At 38.3% G+C, this 14302-nt stretch overlaps 1 protein-coding gene across 1 annotated transcript in view; it reads right to left on the reverse strand.

Annotated features, from left to right (window-relative positions):
- Positions 1-10998: 10998 nt before the first annotated feature.
- The window catches only part of itgb8 (integrin, beta 8), a 100195-nt gene continuing 96891 nt past the window's right edge, over positions 10999-14302 (reverse strand). Inside the window, exons 13-15 of the mRNA XM_060825306.1 lie at positions 12603-12722; positions 11237-11403; positions 10999-11109 (exon numbers count right to left, since the gene is read on the reverse strand). Coding sequence (XP_060681289.1) covers positions 10999-11109; positions 11237-11403; positions 12603-12722 — 398 coding nt within the window. The remainder of the gene's footprint in view (positions 11110-11236; positions 11404-12602; positions 12723-14302) is intronic.

The raw sequence follows: 14302 nt of genomic DNA on the forward strand, positions 1-14302 counted from the left end.
GGCTACGTCCCCTAGTCCTAGTCTCACCCACCAGCAGAAATAACTTGCCTGCCTCTATTCTGTCTATCTCTTTTATAATTTTACATGTTTCTAGAAGATCCCCTCTCATTCTTCTCAGGGTAATGGAAGGCTGAATTTATATCTGCAGGACTAGATTCCATGAGAGTAGGAGTAATGCTTTAGCTAATGCAAAGCCCTGTTTAGACCACACCTGGGCTACTGTTAGCAGTACTGGGCACCACACATTTAGGTAGGAGAAACAGTAAGTTTCAATTTAAAGTTGACTCAGTTAACATTGTTTTACCTTAACGTTGTCAACAATATAATGACAATGTATTAATTCAATGTAGAAAGATTAAATTTAAAGTTGTTTTTTGTATGTCCTACCAGCTGTCAAAGCCTTTTCTTCATGCCTCAGCTACTTTAGTCAGAGCCCTGGCCTTCTACTTGTTTCAGCCCTGCCCTCGGTCCCTCTTCAGGTGCTGTTAAACAGCACTTTAACACACTGCGTCGCTGGAGTTAATCAGCAAAGATGGCAGCGGTGGGACTCGAACCCCCACCCCTGTCGACACTGGAGCCTTAATCCAGCGCCTCAGACCACTCGGCCACAAGGGCTTATGCCCAAAACGTCGAATCTCCTTTTCCTTGGATGCTGCCTCACCTGCTGAGCTTTTCCAGCAACACATTTTCAGCTCGGTCCCTCTTCACCCTGATGTAATCTAAAAGAGGATATTACCTGATACAGCAATGCTTATATTATCCTTTGCAATGCAAAACACTAAGTGCAGATATTCTGGTATTGATGAATCAAAAACATGTTTATTATTGCTGAATATCATGTTCAAACATTGCATTTTCAGATCCCATATGTCTGGGCTAGATTAGGGGGTTACAACAGAGTAACATTGAGCAATGTGTTTCCAGTAGTGCATTATGGTTCAAGTGATCTTGGTGTATGATGGAGAATGAGATATTCATACCTTCAGGTCACTTAATATTATAATAATGGTACCATGAACATGGGGAGCTTTGTGATGTAGTAATGTACTTACCTATGAACCAGTCAGCCTAAGTTCAAGCCCTGCCTAAACAAGAGGTGTGTAGTTACATGTCTGAAAAGTTTAACTGGAAAATACCTACAATGAGCACATATACTGACATAATGGTCGTGAGATACACAACATACTCACCTCCTAACCCTACCCCCCAACTCCTATTTCTGCCTTCCGTTGTTCCTTTTCTGAGCTGGTTCCTGTTGCAAACTTGGTCTGAATTACTGGGATCCATAAAGAGCCAGACATTAGTCAGTGTGGGTAATTCTTCCTGCACTGACTGACATCCACTACGAGCCAGAGCTTGGTTAATTAAAATTTCAGATGGCAATTACATTTATATCATATTCATTCTGTATTTTAAAATTTATTTTAATTTAAACGGTTATTTTCTTCCTGAATGAAGATATTTAGGAATGTAACATTTCCACTAATGTCTTAAAAGTTGTTTTCTGCTGGGAAGTGTCTTGAAGTAACTAATTTCTTCAATATTTCAAAATTAAAACCATTTCAGCAAGGAATATACAGTAATGTACATATATACCATAGTTCAAACCTGTTCCAAGCAATAATTGTCAGCCAGAATCTAACTCTGGCTTTAACGTTAATTCCTATCGAAAAGCATGCTTCACATAAAGTCACTTCATTTTGAGCCGTCAAAATTTTCAAGATTGAAGCACAAATTTAATTGAGGATTAAATGTATTTGGTATTGCAGGGAGCACGGTTCAGTTTTGCTAGAATGAGACCTAGACTCCAAAGATTAAAACACAGGAAAGGGTTACACAAGGTGGGGTTGGATCCCCTGGAATTTTAAATGTTAAGGAGTCATTTGATTATTGTTTCAAGATAATAATGGAACTGATGGAGTACATGGAGAGAAACTATTTCTGTTGATTGGTGAGTCTTGGGGCATGACCTAAAAACTGACTGGATATTTTATGAATTAATTTAGAAAACATACCTGCACACAAAGTGTGGTAGAGGTTTGGAACAACAACAGATACTAGGTCAATTGTTACTATTGAAACTGATACTAATTAGATTTTCGTTCACCGGAGAACTATCTTCTATGTACACCAGAAATTCTTCCTCAATGGTATTTAAATAATTTGATTTGTCTGATTTATATGCAGATTAAAGTTACCCACAATTGCAGATGTTTTCTTCACCACACGCAGCACTGATTTCCTGTTTAATAACAATTGGAACCTCTCCATTACAGTTTGGTGGTCTATACACCTTTCCCACTGTTTTTTGCCCCTTGGTATTTCTAAATTCTATTCAGACAAATCCAACATTGTCTGAGCTAATATCATTCCTCAATATGTCCTTTTTGACTCCACAATCTCTCCTTTTCTTCAGTCCTTCATAAATACTGAATAGCTTCAGGTGTTCGGTTCACAACCCTGCTCACCCTATAGCCATGTCACCATAATCCCAGCTATATCTATTTACATGATTCATTTCATTCACTTTATCTCAAATGCACCCAGAATTCAGAAATGAAAACTTAAGCCTTATCTTTTTAATGTTCGTTGTCCCTTTCCCACTATTTTTTTTACTGTGGCCTTGTTTGATTCTGGCCTCTAATTCCTCTGCCTGTCACTTGTCTTATTCCCCTTTCTGTTGTATTCTTGTCCTTCATTCCCTGTCCTCTGACTCCTGGCATAGGTTCCCACCCTGCTGCCAATTTAGTTTAAACCCTCCCCAACCATTCAAGCAAATACTTCCCCTTGGGCATCAGCCTTGATCCTGGCCAGGGACAACTCATCCAGTTTGTTCCCACCTCCCCGAAAACTATTTCCAATTGCTCAGCCATCTGAAACTCTTGCCCCCACACCAGCTCTTTGGCCACATTTTAATATGATATATCCTGCTATTTCTATGGACTAGCATGTGACATTTGTTAGTAATCCTGCAAACCCCATCTATAAGTCGTACTTTTTATCTTGCTTCCTAACTCTCCATATCCTGCTTTTAGGACTTTATCCCTTTTTAAACTTATATTGTGAGCACCAATGTGAATACCATGACCACTGGTTGCTCACTGTCTCCCCCCAAAGATGTCTTTTACCTGCTTCAAGATATCGTTAACCCTAGCATCAGAGAGGTGACATACCATCCTGGAGTATCTATGCCTATCTATTCCCCTTAGAACTGAATCTTTATGATTACTGTATTTCTACACTTTTTGCTCCTCTCCTTTGTAGCAGAGCCAAACGTGTTGCATGTTTTTTGAGGATATAGAACCGACTGTATCGGCGCTGCCTCGTGCTCCCACAAGGAGGTTGAACAGTTCATCCACTTTACCAATACCTTCCATCCCGACCTCAGATTTACCTGGAACATCTCAGACTCCTCCCTCCCCTTCCTAGACCTTTCCATTTCTATCTCGGGCGACCGAATCAACACGGACATCTACTATAAACCGACTGACTCCCACAGCTACCTAGACTACACCTCCTCCCACCCTGCCCGCTGTAAAAATGCCATCCCATATTCCCAATTCCTTCGTCTCCGCCGCATCTGCTCCCAGGAGGACCAGTTCCAATACCGTACAACCTAGATGGCCTCCTTCTTCAAAGACCGCAATTTCCCCCAGACGTGATCGCGATGCCCTCCACCTAATCTCCTCCACTTCCCGCTCCTCCGCCCTTGAGCTCCGCCCCTCCAATCGCCTCCAGGACAGAACCCCACTGGTCCTCACCTACCACCCCACCAACCTCCATATACATCGTATCATCCATCGTCATTTCCGCCACCTCCAAATGGACCCCACCACCAGAGATATATTTCCCTCCCCTCCCCATTCAGTGTTCCAAAAAGACCACTCCCTCCGTGACTCCCTCATCAGGTCCACACCCCCCACCAACCCAACCTCCACTCCCGGCACCTTCCCCTGCAACCGCAAGAAATGCAAAACTTGCGCCCACACCTCCCCCCCTTACTTCCCTCCAAGCCCCAAAGGATCCTTCCATATCCGCCACAAATTCACCTGCATCTCCACACACATCATTCACTGCATCCGCTGCACCCGATGTGGCCTCCTCTATATTGGGGAGACAGGCCGCCTACTTGTGGAACGTTTCAGAGAACACCTCTGGGACACCCGGACCAACCAACCCAACCGCCACGTGGCTCAACACTTCAACTCTCCCTACCACTCCACCAAGGACATGCATCGCCAGACCATAGCAACACAACGGCTGGAGGAAGAGCACCTCATCTTCCGCCTTGGAACCCTCCAACCACAAGGGATGAACTCAGATTTGTCCAGTTTCCTCATTTCCCCTCCCCCCACCTGGTCTCAGTCAAATCCCTCGAACTCAGCACCGCCTTCCTAACCTGCAATCTTCTTCCTGACCTCTCCGCCCCCACCCCCACTCCGGCCTATCACCCTCACCTTAACCTCCTTCCACCTATCGCATTTCCAATGCCCCTCCCCCAAGTCCCTCTTCCCTACCTTTTATCTTAGCCTGCTCGACACACTTTCCTCATTCCTGAAGAAGGGCTCATATCTGAAACATCGACTCTCCTGCTCCTTGGATGCTGCCTGACCTGCTGCACTTTTCCAGCAACACATTTTCAGCTTTAGACTTGACTATTGCAACATACACCTGGTTGACTTTCGACATTCCTGTCTGTGCATTGGAACTCATCCAAAACTCTGCTGACTTCATTTAAACCTGCAGATTGTCCAAATCACTCATCATGCCAGTACTTGCTAAGTGACATTGGCTCCCAGCCTTTGAAATCTGCCTGCTTGCTTTCAAATCTCTCCAATGATCTTACCCCTCCCTATGCCTATGATATAGTCCAGGCCTACATCCTCAGAAAAATGTGTTGCTCTTCATCTTCTTGCACATTCCCAATTCTAATTGCTTCACCATTCGGATGTATGCCTTCAATTACCTCAGCCTCAAGCCCTAGAGTTCCCTCCCTACACCTCTCTTCCTCTCTACCTCACCTTTCTTCTTTCAGATACTCCGCGACACTTCTTATTGACATCTGACCTAATACAGGTATATCCTTATTAGGTCTGGCTCTCCATGTCTTTTTATTTATTAACAACATAACAATTAAATATTTAAGTAACAGTATTGTGTAAACTTTATATCCATGCACACCATTCACACTTTTGGTGAGGTATCTACAAAACTGCTTGAAAAGAAAAACTGAGCCACACAATCTTAATTTTTTTATTCTAAAAGTAGGTTAAAACTGTGTCATATTATAACAATGCTACTCAAACAAATATAAAACCACAATGCTACAAAAATGTACATATTCAATGCTAGGTTCATTGTTTAAGCAACCAGACTGGTTTATTCAAAAGCCAATATATTGTAAGGATAGCCCAGCTCAGTAGCTACCCAGTAATAATTAATTAAAGAAATGCTTTATTAATCTAGTCTTCTCAGATTTGATATCTGACATGAATGTAGGCTGAATACATGCCACCCACACACAGACAGAAAAACTGTTAGGTGGCCTCACTAACGAAGGAGTTGTGTCCTTTGACAGTAGTCCAAGATTTATGGATTGTTGAACAGGCATCAGGTAGACCAACTATCTGTGGCTCAATTCATCCTGTCACTATTCCACTTAATGGGCAGCAAGAGAAAGACCTGCACTCATTGTTAGGCTGGTAGATTTAACCATGTGATGTTGTGGTCAACAAAATGTGGAGCTCCTCATTCCCAGGCACCCTGCATTCATCATAGCACAACCTCACATCCAACCCCCCCCCTCCCACCAATGGCTTCGCCCCCCCTCCCCCAACATCAACTCACTCTCTATCTCACTCAACCAGCCCTGGTTCACTTATTCTGCACATAGAATTGATTAGGGAATCTTGCAGGTTTTCTTTTAGATTAACTGTATGTGATGAGTCATTAGCAGCAACTGTGAAAGATATATCTATCTCCATGATGACAAACAGAAAGAATAAACCATTTAGTAAGATTTTGCTTAAACAACATCTTAAGATAAATGAACTATTAATATGTTTTATTAAACATTTGCAACGCATAACTTTTTACAAGATCAAAAGTAAACCTAAAAATATTATCTCTAATACAAAGAAATCCAATAAATTAACAGAATGACTCAAGATAAGACATTAAATGAGCATTTAAACTGCTATAACCATAACTCATAATAAATAAAAAATCTTTTTAATTGTTAGTGCAAGTTTGGATTCTTTTAGAAATTGGATTGACATCTAAAACTATTGGCCAATTTTTGTATTTAATGTGAAAATTTTTAACAGTTGTATTCAATTGCTAATTACATTGTTTTCTAAAGTGCACAGTGTTAACCAAATAACTTCATAGCAGAAAAATTACTGTAAAATAACTGAACATTAAATATTATTGTAAAACAAACTTCATCGATATTTATTCTCCAACTGTTGCCCTCAATCTATTTTCTGTTATTCCACATTTTGTGCCTTATTCAATTACATCAGTAGTATCAATGCATTTTTTAAAGGTATGAAAGATCATGATACAGGTAAGAAACAAGAAAACAGCATGTTGCTTTGCTAGGAAGAAACAGTCTTAATAAAGCAACTTGTAAACTGAAGAGATATCAATACATAATTTTGATGATATTAATGCTTTTCATTTCTTGTCAGGGAACATGAATTCTTGTTATTAATGCTAAGTGTTCCAGGCCCATTTGACTTAAGCTTTAGGGCTTTACTTTGTAAAATCACACTATTTCTCTCTCAACTGTCAGAAGGTACTGCATATAAGAGAACATATATCCAGATATTACTCTTTGCAGTAATAGTTAACAAACACTTAATGTATCATTTGACATTCATCTGGACAACATTCCAATAGCAAGAATAGTTTATTTTAAACAAGTGACTGCTTAAGCTAAAATGGCACAGGGAGAATAATAATGCAAGGGTTAAGTGCTTGGCTGTTGATTTGGGCAACCATTATTTTTATATTCAAACATAAAACATTGTCGAATATCAGTAATACATCACAGCATGTGCAATAAATGCTGGGAATGAACAACAACAGAATAATCCACTGCAGGAAGCATGTTGCCATATAATAATGAACACAAACATTTACTCAAAAACAGAGAATGCTGGACAAACTCAACATCTGTACAGAGTAAAAAGAAATTAACATCCTGTTAAGTCCTGCTGAGCTTCTCCAGCATATTCTGTTTTTTTCATATTTCCAGCATCCACAGATCCTTGATTTTATATTAGTATTGACTTTATCAATTCTTCAAAACTTCTCTTCATTTTTGATTCAGAAGAACATCTCCCTGTCTTGATGGATCATTCATTTAGATAAATTATACAGCTGAAGGTTGTGATAACATTATTTTAAGGCTAGACTGTCATCAGTGCATCATAGAATTACTCACAGTTCTACAGGAAAAGAAAAAATACATACATAAACATATACATATGTCGACAGAGAGATACTTGCGCATAAGGGAAGAGGTAAATGCTGCCAACTCATGTTTCCAAATTATTCTAATTAAATGCTTTTTAATAAGGTTCAAAATTGATCTAGCACACCCCCCTGTGATGAGAATTGCAAGTTTCTAAATATTTACTTAGATTACTTACAGTGTGGAAACAGGCCCTTCGGCCCAACAAGTCCACACCGAACCGCCGAAACACACCCACCCAGAACCATTCCCCTACATTTACCCCTGCACCTAACACTACGGACAATTTAGCGTGGCCAATTCACCTAACCTGCACATTTTTGGACTGTGGGAGGAAACCCACGCACACATAGGGAGAATGTGCAAACTCCATACAGTCAGTCGCCTGAGGCAGGAATTGAACCCGGGTCCCTGGTGCTGTTAGGAAGCAGTGCTAATCACTGTGCCACCATGCCACCCACTATTCCCTTAAAATTAAATCTGAGCATTCAGTAAAAGCAAAACAATAGCAGCTTGTAGGAAAGGAAAGTTGGGTGGGGTGCATATGCTGGCTGATTCATGACCAATTGTTAAAAGACACCACTGAAAGTTTAAATCTACTCTTTCTTTTAAAATAAACCGATGAGCACAGAATTGCAGAGCACTTTTAATGCTAGATTTAAAAAAAAATTAATTGGTGGTGCGCAAATGCAATTGCTTCCCATGTTCTTCTAGACAGAAGTTCAGAGTTTGTTAAGTGATGTTGATGGAATTGCAGTGTGTCTTTTCTATAAGAAACACTGCAGCCACAGTGTGCAGTTAGTGGAGGGACTGAATATTCAAAACAGTGATTGTAGTGTCAATCAATTGTGTTCCCTTGCTCTGGATGCTGTCAAAGTTTCTTAAATGTTATTGGAACTGTAATCCAAGCAAGCAGAGAGTATTCTATCACATGCTGATGATCCTTATCGAGAGTGGGCAGGTTTTGGGGTGTCAGAAAGTTACTTGCAGCAAGGTCTGCATATTCTGACCTGTTCTGCTTGCCAGTGTTTATTTGGTGATCCAGCTTTGTTTCTGATCAATAGTGATCCTCAAGGATTTAAAATTCAGCAATGGTAACATCGCTGAATCTCATGGGGGAAGATTGTTCAATTCTTTTTTGTTGGAGATGACCATTGTCTGGCACTTGTGTAGTATGAATAGATGTGTATAAATTAGAACAAGGACAGGAAGCATCAGTGAGGAACTATCTTACTTAAATGAGTAACAAGAATGGATTTGAAACTGCTGACAACAGCTTTCTTTGCATTCTATGCAGCTCTTATGTGGGAGAAAGCCTGAATTGCATTTTTTAAAGGGATTCCTACAAACAAAAGCATAAGCCTATAAATTAGACTTTAACATTACACGATCAATGTCAACATAAAAGCAGCAGAGGAGTTTTAAAAAATGCTAACTTCATAGAATAATATCATGTACTGAAATTCCTAGTTTATAGAAGTTGAAATACAACCATCTTTGATCATTTCATTGACTTCAACCAGCCAATGTTGGTGGTTTTTAAGGATAAAATTATACATTTTTCTGTGAAAATACATAGTATATTTTACAACTTAGATATTTCTAAAATTGGTGAATGGAAAGATATACAGAGGAACCTCTATTATTCAGCATTCAATTATCTGATTTTCAGATTATCTGAACATGACCACAAGGTCCCGATGTTTGGCTAAACTGTGTTATCTGGCATTCGACTATTCAAACATTCCATTATTCAAACAAAATACTTCCTGCCCGTGTCGTTCAGATAATCGAGGTTCCTCTGTAGATCATCGGCTGGATTTTTAATTGGGTCAACATGGCAGCCTTTAACCATGCTCACTGCAATGCTCCAACTAATTAAAGGCCAGGGGAGCGCTCCATCACTTTGGGGGTGGGGAATCATGTGTCATTTTGGGGCTTGCTTGTCTTACTTGATCTTTTGGCGACCACTACTTCTACACCTTAAGCCAATTACGATGGCTTGGTCCAGAAATGGACCAATCAATATGGGCTATCAATTCTACAAATTGTAAATTCCAGGGGTTCTGTAATGTTGGATTAATATGCCCTACCATTTCCAATAACTGGCTCAGTCACTTTCCAGCTGGCATCTGTCCTTGATATCCTCATTCAAAATGGCTCGGTGTTGGCATCACAGAAGTGACTTGGTGCTGAGGCTGGTGGCACCATCTGGTATCCCTACTTCTGATTTGATCCCTTTTAAAAATCCTGGGTTTACATTTAAAAGTGCAGAGATGAATATCCATAGATACTTTTCTACTTGTTTACTGTACCTTTGGCAAAAACCCAGGGAAATTCCAGAAAAAAAATATCAACAGCATCTGCACCATGATGTGGATGATTAAAGTGGCTAATTATACCAGCAGGAGTGGACCCCAGTTGAGAGTTTTGGTACTTGTATTTCAGAGATTCAGTACACACACTGAATTCCATTCATCAACATTTTATCAACTTCAAAATAAATAATCACAAAAATAGGAATCCAGAAGTATACACCTTACCAGTCTTAGATTTGTTCTTAACTTCAGTAAACAAAAGCTAAGCAGTCATTGGACCATCACAGTATTATCTTTCTTGGAGAAAATAATTTCACAGATTTCAGTACCTATGCAGTATTGTTGATGATTTTGAATTCGATTAAACTTAGTTCCCCAGTAGTGACAACTAAAATCAGAACAATAATGCAATTATTTCCAGTGGTTTGCTTACAAATATTATTATTGCACAGAGAGTCATCCATTGCTGGCCTATCTTACATCTATCTCTTCAGTTCCAAGATTGGTGGCTCTTGTAAGTACAAGACATAACGTACAAAATGCTCTGTTGAAATACTAAATATTAGCAGAACTCTCGGATAACTCTACAGAGTTCTGTTTTGGAAAACATTTTCAGTTAATTCATATTGAATTGCAATTAATTTGAGCCTGAAATGTTTTTAAACTGTTTGAGATTATTGCCGTAACAAAACAGTACTGTTGCTCAAGATGCTGTGTGCAATCTTGATCACTTCATGTTAACCTTGTACTGAGCTGCGTTCTTGCTAACATTTTGCACACACTTTTTGGAATTGTCATCAATTGGGAAACAGACAAGGAAACAGATCTATTTAATCTTCTCAATAAAATTCTCGGTACCACTGAATTATGTAGAAAGACTGGAGGAAGTTCATCTTTTCAGGCTCGGTAGAAAATGTTTGAGAGGGCTCCCTATGGATGTAGATAGTAGGAAATAGCACAAAAATATGAAAGCACAACTTGAAATTAGGTCATCCCAATAGGATACATGAATGTAAGACTGGCTTCAGAAACATTTGGGTAATATTAAAAAGAGTGGGAACTCCTGTCGTTTCTGGATGGGTGAGCTTGAATTGATTGAACATGCCCTTCTCATCATATCAGTCTTGGGAGCAGGTCATTTGGTCTGGAACCCATGACAGATGGGATCCTGTAATATTTTTCTGACATTTTTGTTACAAGTCAAGCTTCTGAAATTACTTGCATTTTGTTGATGTACACATGGAGCTCCTCTGGCTTGTCACGCCTGAATGCTGTAGTTTCTGAACTAACTATAGGTAATGAAGTTTTTCCCTTGAAAAAGAAAAGACATTTGTACCTTCAGTAGTTTTTCCCAGTATATTTCCCTCATGATGAATTAATAATCAAAATGGTTTTAAACTTTCTGACCATTTGCAAATCGATAACCTATTAGTTCTACCTTTTGAGGAGGAGATACTTTGCAATTGGTTCCAGGATGAGTTGTTTCATTTGAGTTCCAGTGCATCACTATTTGTCTGATTATCATCACAATGAATAATCCAGTAATAACTGTACCAACAGAGAAGACAAGAAACATTGCAACGATATTGTGGCTAGGGTAGTATTCTGCAAAATAACAATAAAAACAAAACATTAAAAACATTCTGTGATTAATATTTAAAATATCACTTTAATGCATGAATTAACATAACCTCCATTACTGTAATTAAATAAATACTCATCAAATCAGCACCATTTTGAAGCAGCCTCTTCTGCCATCTAAGTCATCCTGTTGTTGACCCTCCAACTGTGGTTTTCATCACTCCCACACTCACCTTTTTACCAAATGCTTTTCATCACTGAACCTCCCGTACACCAGTCCTGCTGCAGGTTGCTTGCTTCGCCTGAATTTGCTTATCTCAGGTCGAGATCCAGGTTTGATCCGAAGCTGGATATCTAGGCTTGTAAAAGAGAGGGTCCCAATCGTATGGGTGTGCTGAGCTGAGCCTAAAGGCCTCCTCATTGAAGCTTACACTACAGATACTTGAATCCTCCACTGTTTTTATTCTTTTACAGATGTAACAATGGTTGACATTAGGTCTGGCCTCTGAATTACTGTTCTAAACATGACCACAATGCCGCTATCTCACTTTATTTCACATTCTTATTATACAAGGAAGTTGGCAGGTGAAATCAGGGTTTAATCTGCATTGCAGCAACTCAGAGCAAGGGTTCAAACAATGGCATGTGATTTCTGAAGTCACCCAATAAGCATGCAAAAATGCTATCACTGCCACACATACTTGGTATTCTGACACATCAGCTGAGACTGCGGCTTGTGTCTGAAATGAGTTCCAAACAAATGTCTAGTTCTTAAATGCAATGACTGTATAACATTGTTAAAATCCTTTATGTTAGAAATTGCATAAAGAAATTCAGATTGATCCCCAAGTATAAAGAACAGTTAGCTTTTTGAAAAAAAAATACAGCTTGTAGACTAATATCTAGGCAAGGAAGTGTTAAAATGTCCCTTATTATCAAGATACAGGTGAGGTAAACCACAGGATTGTTTCAAAGCAGCCAAGAAAGCAGGAGCATATTAAAACTCATCACGAATTATTTGAGCATTGATATACAAAGCTTCCTTACTCAAAGAGTATGCAATATTTGAAATAATCTGTGAAGCAAGGCCACAAAAAAAAAGTGACAATGGCTTCATTATTTTTTAAAACTCATGTAATGGAAGGATAATCTTTGAGGAGCTAATAGAACTTTTCAGCCACAACGTTTCTTAATATTTTAATGTTATTATGTAAAATACTTACCTGGGTTTCTCAATATATAAAGATATTCTTTTTCAGTGTCAGTTGCTACCATCTTAAATTTATATAAGCAGTTGTTTTGTGCTTGAAAAATGCAATGTTGTGCTTTTTCTTCCTCCAATTCTGATAACAAAACACAAGTTAATGGCATGGTCAACAAAACTTTTCTCAGTGCTATTATGCCTTCAGAGAATTAAGTTAAACTGAAAATTAATTATATCGAAAACATAGCTCTCTCCTAATTACAACCTATATATAAATTCCACTGACATGTGTAAGTCTTGCAATAGGAACATGCACTCACATTTCCTGTGTATCTTATTTGCCTATGATTGACAGTAAAAATAAAGACACAATACAAGGTCAAATGCAGCATTATGAAAAGATGTAATGATTAATAAATGCTGTCTTTAGCAATTAACTTTGCTTTGAGTTTCTTGAGGAAAGGAGGTCTAAAAAGCTTTTGATGGATGGAAACTAACAGCATTTTACTTTTAGTTATGTTCAAAATGTCATCTAAAATTCCGATTCACAGCTCATGTTACAGCTATGCAAATATATTATCTATTTAAAGTAGGGTGGGACATAGAAATGAAGGGAGGGCTTTTGCCATAAGTAACTTAGAATCAGAGAAATGACTAAATATATTTGTTAGTATCAAACAAAATCAAATCAGTTTTGTGACAATTTCCTTGAGAACAACAGAACATACTGTCACTCATTTGCTATGGTTAAAGCAAAAATTTCAAGGAAATTCTAGGTCAATCAAAATATCTGAATAAAATCATCTTTGAATGTCAGACAGTAGCACTAATACACAAAATCAAACAGGTCTGTATTTTAATAGTCTCATTTACCTATATTATCTGTTGTGGCAATCAATGAAAATAATACAATTACATTTAAAAAAACAAACACTGATCACTGCTTTATTGTGAGAATTGCACTTTCACTTCACAAAGTTCAGTGTTAGGAATGTGCATCATTTCCTGAATAGAAAAAAAATCCTGGGAGCTATAAAAATGTACCAGTAATTGTCAGAACCTATTCAGACATTTTATCTATTTTAAAAGGAAAACATTCAATGTGACATATGAATGGTTGCGTGGCTTTTATGAATGTTATTTTCTTAAAAACAAAGAAATAATATATTTAAATATGTATCAGAATCCTCAACATGACCCATGGGGTAAACAGAATAATATTAGACCAGTAGAACAAAAGGGAGGAAAATAAATGGCAATTTGACAGGATGTCAGAGGGAGAGTATTGCACATACTTCACCACTGCTAAAAATAAGACTTTTATCTTTGTTGACAGCAAACATGCATAAAAAAAATTCTTCTAAAAGGAATGTTGTTTATACTATACAGGTTTATATATCTTGAATTGTCTGAATTGTTACGCCATAGTGATACTAATCACATTTTGTGAGAAGAAAATATTGCTCCTTTACAATGTCACATGCAAACAATGTTACTGTCGGGTCCAAATCTGCTTCTGGTGTAAACATTTTAGAGAGAGAACGCTGGCAGCCAGGGACATTAAGTATGATTAAATATGAAGCAGAGATCCCAAGCATGGTAATGCACTTGTAAAAAGACGTTGGAGCATTTTTTTTCCCATTCTAAACAACATTACATCAAGTACTAACTCTAAATGTGAAATATATAACACATAAAGTGAAACAGTGAAACTTTAAA

The sequence above is a fragment of the Hemiscyllium ocellatum genome, chromosome 5 (genome assembly GCF_020745735.1).
Source record: "Hemiscyllium ocellatum isolate sHemOce1 chromosome 5, sHemOce1.pat.X.cur, whole genome shotgun sequence".
NCBI classification, from domain to species: Eukaryota; Metazoa; Chordata; class Chondrichthyes; order Orectolobiformes; family Hemiscylliidae; genus Hemiscyllium; species Hemiscyllium ocellatum.